The 10,651-nt window shown below is 39.7% G+C and overlaps 1 protein-coding gene across 1 annotated transcript in view; it reads left to right on the top strand.

The window, feature by feature from the left end:
* The first annotated feature begins 2,827 nt into the window (after positions 1-2,827).
* Positions 2,828-10,651, top strand: part of LOC134677155 (uncharacterized) — a 36,733-nt gene continuing 28,909 nt past the window's right edge. Inside the window, exon 1 of the mRNA XM_063535614.1 lies at positions 2,828-3,031. Coding sequence (XP_063391684.1) covers positions 2,843-3,031 — 189 coding nt within the window. The 5' untranslated portion in view covers positions 2,828-2,842. The remainder of the gene's footprint in view (positions 3,032-10,651) is intronic.

Raw genomic sequence — 10,651 nt, 5'->3', positions numbered from 1 at the left:
CCTGAATGAAGTGCATGACTGGCCGAAAAAAAACAATGGGGCCAGAGACAATCGCGCCAATTTCCAAACAAACGCCACAGATACGACCACGATATTATCTGTGGTAAAAAACAATGACGGTGTTCATTTTTAATAGGGTTAAGTGGTGTTGGTTTGACTGTTAATGTGAAGATATTTTAACTAGATTTAAGTATGAATGAGTTTTTTCGTAGATGAAAAAATGTAACAGAGATGAAGACTGATAAGTAGACTTTAAGGGGTATCCAGACGGGACTGACGAAATCAGTCGATTTGTTCGGGAAAATAATTGGTCAATCTCATCTAGCGTCCACACGTACACAAATTAAATCACCAATTTGCATTCTACTATGAAAATTGGCATTTTTGTGTCCGCACCTGCTGATGTGATCGGGGAATCAAATTGGTATTTGCGTCCGCACGGCCCTGTTCGATCGGAAAATTTCATCAGATTGGCGAAAAATTGTCTCGTTTGGATACAACTTTATTCCCATGTAGGTAACAAGTCAGTATAGTATGAAAAAATTCGTTCCAGTGAAATTCCGCAACATTGCGCGTGATCATATATTCCTGGTCAGACTTTATCTAAATTATACTCTCATTAAAGCACTGCCCGCGAGCAACGCCGGGTGATCCTCATGTATTAAGTGGAAAGTGACAAAACAATATGTAAATAACATTATTTAGTTCTCGCGAGTCATCGAACCAATTTGTTGTTTGGGCCCGAGCCGTCTCACACCCTATTGATTGTTTCGAACAGGGAACCCGTAGAGTCGCCTTTATTATTTATTTTATTTCATCGGCCTTTGCGTGTATTGCAGACGATTTATGGTGTACTGTAAGTATTGTAAGTCATTAAACCGCCTGGGCCGGAATTGAGGAGACGCAAGGATGCCCAGCACCTGCATTACCCTCTCGGGTTCACTGTCTTATACCACAGGAAAGGCAAGCTAATACGTGTTGATAAGTGTGGATTTTATTTAAATCTCACATAAAACAATATAAATTATGCATATTTAACTATACGAACGGGTTTACCGCGATATAATTTCATTGTTTTTACCTTAAATTCCGACGTTTTAGCTGATATCAGCTAGACCCGGACGTATAATTAATAATTATATATACGGGTACAAATGCGAGAGATTTAAAGATTTAATTTAAATTATAATTATTGTCTGCAACATTTGAGGAATGCTTTTCAAATTTTAGGCTCTTTAGGCTCTGCGTTGTCTGTTAGGTTGATATGTATAGTTAGCAGCAGAAGTTGCTAAGCGGGTGAGATATTCAATATGATCTTGACGCTAGGTACTTTATTGTTAAGAAAATAAGAGTGTCAAGGTAATTTTGAACACACATCCGCTTAGCAACTTCAGACACAAACTCAGGCATAAATATTTGTGATAAAAAAATACATGCCCTAACTAGGATTCGAGCCCGGGACCTCCTGCTTAAAGGATGACTCACGCGAGACCGAATCGGGTCCGGGCCGGAGCTCCCGGCACTTCGTCTTCTATGGAAAGCACCACTTGATAACCGACCAGCCATCACAGAAAATGACATGTCGGAAGCCTCGGCCCGGGCCCGGTCCAGTCTAGCGTGAGTCATCCTTAACTATAGTATATTTTTACATCTCCAAGTAAATGTATGCAATTGTAAACTAATTTCTAAGATTGTGCCAATTTCAATCAATGTTGTCAATAAGGCGCTATTTCCATATAGCTTCAATTTGAAATCAACATTATTGACAATCGACTATGTACTACTGGCACCTTTTGGTTGAAAACGTCACAATTAATGAATCCAAAGTCCTAATATTCATTAAACAAAATATAAAAACAACGGCTCCACTGCCTTCGCTAGTCGATCTGCATTTTGAAATTGGAACGGCGCTCACCATAGACAATAATGATGGTATCGTTAGCCGTTTAGCATAGAACAAGACCAGTTTGGCAATGGAAACCAGCCGACAGCCAATTTGGCTGTTTGGGTATGTACAATTATGATTTCAATCACTTTGTTTTTTCACAGCTTGAACGAGTACATATGTACTCCTATTTACATAAAGCCCTGACCCTCATACACTATTATTTAGTCTGTGCTCATACTAAAGAAAACAAAAGCATTGCATTATGATAAAAAAAGATATAATGTAAGTCTTACGAGCCAGTATTAATTTTTCTTTTTAATTTCATTATCAATCAAGCTCAGGTTCAAAACTTGTTTTTTCAGTTCACCCGGGTACGTCTAAGAATGGTCTAAGATCTTCGAGCAACACGAAAGGGAGGCGGCATCGGCATTCGCACTATTTCCCCTCTGCCTAGGTACAAGATCAACTGATCTAGCGCGGGTAATAAAACTAGTTGCGCTCGGATTTTTCACTAGATCGAGTCCAGAGGGCCTACCGCGAACCACGTTCGAAGTGTTGCCCCTCTGTCGCGCGTGTAAATTCGTACGTAAGTGTGACAGGGAGGCAGCACGTCCAACGTGGTTCGCGGTAGGCCCTCAGATGCGCACGTGAACACAGCAGCAGAAAAAATGCCTAATTGCATTTTGTCGGTTTTTTGTCGTAAAAAGAGGTCGGGGGTCGGGGATATCAAATTTACAAAAAGAAAGTATTACATTTCACATGTAAGTAATACAAGAAAAGTAAAACGGGTGAACAAATATCGACAGGATTAAATTTAAATTAATTAGCAAAATATTAAAAAATAAAATAGCACTGAAGTTTCATTTTGTATGTCACTAGCGCCATCTGTTGTTGAGTAGCGGCACGTGATTCTATAAATAAAAGGTAACCTTATAATTTTTTTCAACCTTGTCTATGGCACTTGGCACAAGTGCCCGAGTGAAGTTCAGTTTTGACAGTTGTAATAGTGGTCATCTTATATTTTTTACCTCCTTGCATTTTGATACAAAATATTTATTTATTCGCAAAGTGGTATTACGTGAACAAGATGAAAATAAGGGCCCACGCAATTCGAGAACGGTGGAATGCGACCCGCTAGCTCAAGTAAGTGTTTTAACAAGTACAAAACGAACGTAATGTCCTTATTTTTAACTGATTAAAAAAACTGTAGTCAATTGGCTGTTAACCTTTTAACTAAAAGCGAGAGATGCGTAATTTGACGCTATGCCCGTGTATAATTTTATTACGATCCGTTCTGTCGCCGCATACATTATACATCGGACAGTGCTATGTTATTTCGGCGTTTATTATTTAAACTCGTTATCTCTAATTGTATCGTTATCTAGATATAATTGTTAAAATCGTATTTAAACCGTTGATTGGTTCTTAAACTTTTCGATAAAACGTTAACTGACATTGTTTTATCTTTAAAAAAATAATCAGGTATTTTATTCAGTGATCTTCTGTGTATTAAGTGACTGGCTGGATAGTGTCAATACCGCGCTTTTGAAACGTATTTAAAAACATTCGAAGGTTGGTTTTTTATTGTTTATTTTTATTAGCACTAGTTTAAGATATTTAAATTGTAGTTTTTGCTTTAAAATATTGTAATCTCATACTTCTTCAAAATAAGATCAATGTTTTGATTTTGTGTTAAAACTTCAAGTTCCTTAAACAAATAGGTACTTACTGGTAAATCTTTACTTTATGGACCGTCGATTTTTGGGGTGGGGAGGGGGGGAGGGGTTAGGGGGGGGGAGAGGGCTACCCCATAGTCCAACCCCCATGGCGCGGAACCCCATGGTTATGGAGATATCCATGGTTAAAGTTTGTATGGAATTACTATGAAGTAAGGGATTACAGCAAAATTTGAAGGGGGAGGGGGTGAGGGGTGAGGGGGGGCGCGCTTCGCCCGAAGGCCCGCTTCGTCGCCCCTGAGGTCGCGAGCTGACGAGACCATAGGTGTGGTATAAAAAGTAATATAAATTAACACAAAACGGCACCTATCGACATCTGCTATGACATTTCTACTTTATTTCATAGTAATTTCATACAAACTTTAACCATGGATATCTCCATAACCATGGGGTTCCGCGCCATGGGGGTTGGACTAGGGGGTAGCCCTTTGCACCCTCTACCCCCCCATACCCAACACACCCTCCAAATCGACGGTCCATAAAGTAAAGATTAGCCAGTGGCACTTATAGGATCCAACTGAGGTGTTAATTAATTGTTCTTAAAACATGTCTAACGGTTAGAGGAGAAGAATTGTAGATAGCTGATAAGTTGTGTTCTAGCACAGAATGCTAATAATAATTAATAGTACTACCATGTAGAAAGGAAACTTCCTACAAAACCGAAGTTTGACAGTGGTTCAGGGTCGAATCATGCTGTCCCTTTCTAATATATGGCACTATCCTTTTCGGCTATTTAGGGTTGTCAAAAATCAAGTGATCTTATCTGTGGTCGTGCACGCAAAAGGAAGTTAAGTGGTGCCAACCCTAATAATTGCTCGGAGCAATGCTGAGCCGAGCGGAGCCAAGTTTGACCAAAGTCAGGAGTTTCGCACCCCTGGTTCTAAATATTTATTATATATTTTATATCATCCTACACAGATCAACCTAGCCCCAAACTAAGCAAAGCTTGTACTATGGGTGCTAGGCGACAATATACATATTTGTACAATAGATAAATACATACTTATACATAGAAAACAACCATGACTCAGGGACAAATACCTGTGCTCATCACACAAATAAATACCGGGATTTAACCCAGGACCATTGGCTTCACAGGCAGGGTCACTACCCACTAGGCCAGACGAGTCGTCAGGTCAGTCAATGATAAATAAATAAATAAATAATAAATAAATATTATAGAACATTCTTACACAGATTGACTAAGTCCCACAGTAAGCTCAAGAAGGCTTGTGTTGTGGGTACTCAGACAACGATATATATAATAGACAAATACTTAAATACATAGAAAACACCCATGACTCAGGAACAAATATCTGTATCATCATACAAATAAATGCCCTTACTGGGATTCGAACCCAGGACCATCGGCTTCGCAGGCAGGGTCACTACCCACTAGGCCAGACCGGTCGTCCATGATCCATAATTACATCAACTTTGTGCTTATCGAACTACTACTAAAATTTAAATATTTATTATGGTGGTGGTTGACGACCAGTCTGGCCTAGTGGGTAGTGACCCTGCCTATGAAGCCGATGGTCCCGGGTTCGAATCCTGGTAAGGGCATATATTTGTATGATGATACAGATATTTGTTCCTGAGTCATGGTTGTTTTCTATGTATTTATATATTATATATATCGTTGTCTGAGTACCCACAACACAAGCCTTCTTGAGCTTACCGTGGGGCTTAGTCAATTTGTGTAAAAATGTCCTATAATATTTTTTTATTTTTATTTGATCTTGAAACAATTTAACTTGTTTTATTATCAAAAGTACTTCCTGACACCCAGAAGGAGTTCTTTTGTTTTTGAATTTGGAATTCTAAGCACCGCTTGCCGGGGTTATCCGGTTAAACTGTTAACCCAGTGTCAAAATGTACTGGTAACCATGGCGAGTTGCTGACTCAGGGTTTAACCGGTTAACCCTTGGTAGAGTAGGGTTGGCAAGAATAGTGCCGCCAACCCACCACGCAAAATAGGCGCAATAATATGACGTCGAGTTGCGGAAACCAAGCCCGCGAGAACCTATGAAAGTGGGCCTTAGGGTCCGTTGCACCAAACTCCCTGCCATAATAGTTATTTTACGATACAAGTGCGAAAAAGAGGAAATTCGAAACGAGTGGCGATAAATTAAAACACGACCGAAGGTAGTGTTTTAAATCGACACGAGTTGCGAATTACCTATTCGCACGTGTATCGTACAACGTTTTACAGTACATATGGCCCTTTAAACTTTTGACATACACACGAAAAGTGCTATTTTACGCACTAGTGCGGGAAAATAGGGCCATATGTACTGTAATAGTACATTTCGATGCTAGTGCGGAAGGTATGTCATTACTTCACGAGTACCGAGATATAGCAAGACTCGGGACGAGTGAAGAATGACATTTCCGCACGTGTATCGAACGACGTTTTTTAATACAGTTGCGAAAAAATAAGAAAAACATTGTTAATCGTACACTAAACAAAAGTGGTAACAGTGACAGCTCGGTTAGACGTCGTCTTTAAGTATATTATATCTATGGGCGTTTGGCAGCTATTCCGTTCCATGCAGTCAACTTATTAAGAACGGAATTTTCAATATTGAATATTAAAAAATAAACGTGTTATAATGATGAAGAGGTAAGTAATTAAATATGAAATATGTAATATTTTTCGTATTCTTACATTAACGGTAGGTTTTTATGCTGATTACGACGTTTAAAGGAAACTAATATTAACACTCATCAATAAGTAGTCGTGAATTGGAACAAGTATAAATTTAAAAAAAATTGGAAAAGTAAAAAGCACTAGTTCGAGATAACCAACTTTCCGCACGCTAAACAGCTACGTAAAGTAGCACTTTTTGAGCAACTGTATTAAAAAAACATTTTATTGTGTGTGAATAAACTATGCAATTTTTAGGGTTCCGTACCCAAAGGGTAAAACGGGACCCTATTACTAAGACTTCGCTGCCCGTCCGTCCGTCCGTCCGTCTGTCTGTCACCAGGCTGTATCTCACGAACCGTGATAGCTAGACAGTTGAAATTTTCACAGAATATGATGTATTTCTGTTGCCGCTATAACAACAAATACTAAAAACAGAATAAAATAAAGATTTAAATGGGGCTCCCATACAACAAACGTGATTTTCGACCAAAGTTAAGCAACGTCGGGAGTGGTCAGTACTTGGATGGGTGACCGTTTTTTTTTGCTTTTTTTTTTTGCATTTTGGTACGGAACCCTTCGTGCGCGAGTCCGACTCGCACTTGCCCGGTTTTTTTGTTTAGTTTCACTTTCAGCTAAACATTATGTGTTGCTTAAACTCTTATTACAAACAAGTAATATGATATGATATGTACCTACAGTCCTACATATATGTTTTATGAAAACTGCCTATACCCAAATATTTGTGACGTCCCACGCGTAAAGGTGGCGGTCCGTCCCACCTTATGGCGGTTGGCGCTTACGCTATTATTAACACTGCTCCAATATTATTGCGGCGCTTTGCGACGTAAGCGCCAGCCGCCATAAAGTACCTTTTTCCGCGGAACGTCACATTTTATTATATGCAAGGAGATCAAAATAAACAAGTACATAGGTACATATTTAGAAAGTAAGGTACCTACTCATCATTTATTATGACAATTTAAAAGGAACTGATAAATTTTCTTTATTATGAATATACTCGTATAGTAAAAGAAGTTTTTTTTTTTGTTAGGGGTTGTGCACAAATCACGCGAGGTGTTTTCGGCTACTTTTTGACCCCCCCCCCCCAACCCCTTGGTGATATTAGGTGAGGTTTTTGGCTACCTCCCCTTCCCCACACAACCTCACGTGTATTTTTTTTATTTTTTTTTATTGGACCTAATTTTAAGATAAATAGTCTATATAGAAAATCTTGTTTATTTTTCTATTTTCGTTAAATAGACTTGCTATTTTGAAGTGCAGAGTGAAATGTTTAACGAAACCGAGAGAATGTATTTACTCATGTGGTAGGTTTTTTCTTAGTTTCGTTCACTGTAGAAAATAATACCCCCCCTCCCCCAACGTGGTCCATCGTGATTGTTTCGTAACCCCCCTTCCCCCTATCGAACCTCGCGTGATTTGTGCACAAGCCCTTGGGTGAACTAAATGCTGGTCAATGTGGGTTAGACAATCTAGCTCGTAACACAATCTACAAGCTCTTTCCACAGAATAAATAATAGTACTACCGTACAGAAAGGAACCTTCCGACAAAACCGAAGTTTGACAGCAGTTCAGGGATGAATCATGCTGCCCCTTTCTAACATACGGCACTATCCCTTCTATTTAGGGTTGTCAGAATTCAAGCCATTATCTTATCTGTGGTCGTGCACGCAAAGAGACGTCAAGTTGTGTCAACCCTAATAATTGCTCGGAGGAATACTGAGCCGAACGGAGCCGAGTTTGCCCGAAGGCAGGAGTTTCGCACCCCTGCTCTTATATCAATTCTAATGGCGTTATTCATAAACGTAAACGCGTTACAAGCACGGATTACAAACCGGTTAACCGAGACTCTAGGCTCAGTTAAAAACCGGTTTGTGACTGATATCGCATACCTACCCTTTAAACCTGTACACTCCTTATTTCAAAAAAATAAAAGACTTGATTTACCCTTTTAAGGTCAGGCAATAACAAATTCGATTTTAGAACCTATATCCGGTTATAAACTTTATACATCCTATCTCAATGATACTCGCTAATTAATATTACCAAAGAGAATTAAGTTTGGTCTAGAATGTCTAGATTATTACTTAGCCATACATTTACAACCCGGGTATGTCCTTAACCACTCAACCGTCCGGCCCGCGAGACTGTTTTCCTGTCAACCCGGTTTTTTTAGCGACGCACGCCCCGCGCAGCGCATTCACGAATATCTACAAAAATTATAACTACACTGCCATCTAAATTTTTTTAGAGCTAACTGTTTAGTTGGGCTAAGTTGTCGCATCAAGAGAATTAGTAAATAATGCCGAAATATTCCGTTAGATGGCTCTGAAGTCAATTCTTTCTTCCACCCCTTTGGATAGAAAGGTTCCCGCGGACGGTTAAGAGCATATTTTTTTCGGATACTATGCTATCGTCGGACGGTCAAGTGGTTAAACTACGTCCAGGACCCGGGTATGTCCTTAAACTACGTCCAAGACCACCGGTGGACGGGCAGCAGCGTCCCTCAAATTCGGTGTACTCGACTGCGATCGCCAACCCGCCTGCCAAGCGTGGCGATTATGGCATTCACCTCCCATAAGGGGGAGGCCTATGTTCAGCAGTGGACGTCTTATGGCTGAGATGATGATGACTCGAACAAAGCCACGGGAGTTGCTAGTATCATCTAATAAAATCAGAATAAACTGTCCCAGTCCTCGCGCCATGACAATGACAACAAATTATAATTAACTCACGCCATTACGTACCTTATTACTTTAGTATAAGAGTCTATAATCGTATGAAATACGATGGTGTTATATGCCAGTTCGCACATATGCTAAAATTGCACCGAAAACCTTGGTATTAACTACCAGTTTGCGAATGTTTCGAATGATGACATAATGGTCTGATAACGTGTAGAATCTGGGACTAGATTTCTTTTTAATACCACATCGGTGGCAAACAAGCGTACGGCCCGCCTGATGGTAAGCAGTCACCGCCGCCTGCAACTCCAGAGGTGTTACATGCGCGTTGCCGACCTTTTAAAAACCTGTACACTCTTTTTTTGGAGAACCCCATACTGTAGACCCTCGGGAAAACCTCGGAAGGGAGCTCATTCCACAGCCGGAGCGTCCGCGGGAGGAAATTCCTCTTAAACCGCACAGTACGCGACCATTTAGGTCCTAGGGTGGGGTAAAGTGTCATTCTATGGATAAACTTGCTAACTATGTAAACAAACCGCTATACTGAACGACCGATATATTTTGACGACCGGTCTGGCCTAGTGGGTAGTGACCCTGCCTGCGAAGCCGATGGTCCTGGGTTCGAATCCCAGTAAGGGCATTTATTTGTATGATGATACAGATATTTGTTCCTGAGTCATGGGTGTTTTCTATGTATTTGTATATTATATATATATATATATCGTTGTCTGAGTACCCACAACACAAGCCTTCTTGAGCTTACTGTGGGACTTAGTCAGTCTGTGTAAGAATGTCCTATAATATTTATTTATTTATTTATTATTTATTTATTTACTGAAATCATCATTCAGTGACAGTTTCAATATGGCGGTTTGTTTACATAGTTAGCAAGTTCTATAGAATGACACTTTAGGGTAAGGTATGGTAGGGTAGGGTTCATTTAGATTACGGCTAATTTGATTATTAAGAACGAAATTAAAACGGGCACTTTTTACTTTTAAATTGAAAAGCTATGTCACAATTTGACAATAGAACAAGTCAAACACTGCCTCGGTTAGCTAAATATAAAACGAACCGTTTTTCCAGTAAAAATAACTCGTATCTAGACAACATTGAATTAGAATTAAATTTAACTAGACTCGAGAGTCGAGACCTTGACCAAACCTGTCTAAGCGTCGGTGTGACAGCTTTAAATGACAGAGTTAGCCGTATTACATATTATTGGGCTATTTCACCTAGGGCCAGTCTAAATTCTTGTTTTTAATTTAATTAGGGTCAGACCGAGAAAAGTCTGCAGTGATTTTGGTAGCTCACGCAGTGCAAGTGTCATTCTTAACATCTGTGAAATTAGGACGTATAAATAACTCATCCACTGTGTGGGCTATCAAAATCGCTGCAGACTTTTCTTGGTCTAACTCTATACGTGTTGCAATTACCGAAAAACCGGGCAAGTGCGAGTCGGACTCGCGCACGAAGGGTTCCGTACCATAATGCAAAAAAAGCAAAAAAAAACGGTCACCCATCCAAGTACTGACCACTCCCGACGTTGCTTAACTTTGGTCAAAAATCACGTTTGTTGTATGGGAGCCCCATTTAAATCTTTATTTTATTCTGTTTTTAGTATTTGTTGTTATAGCGGCAACAGAAATACATCATCTGTGAAAATTTCAAC

This window comes from Cydia fagiglandana, chromosome 25, assembly GCF_963556715.1.
Source record: "Cydia fagiglandana chromosome 25, ilCydFagi1.1, whole genome shotgun sequence".
Classification (NCBI taxonomy): Eukaryota; Metazoa; Arthropoda; class Insecta; order Lepidoptera; family Tortricidae; genus Cydia; species Cydia fagiglandana.
The sequence above is the reverse complement of the archived record's forward strand: the minus strand, read 5'-3'. Positions and strand labels throughout refer to the sequence as shown.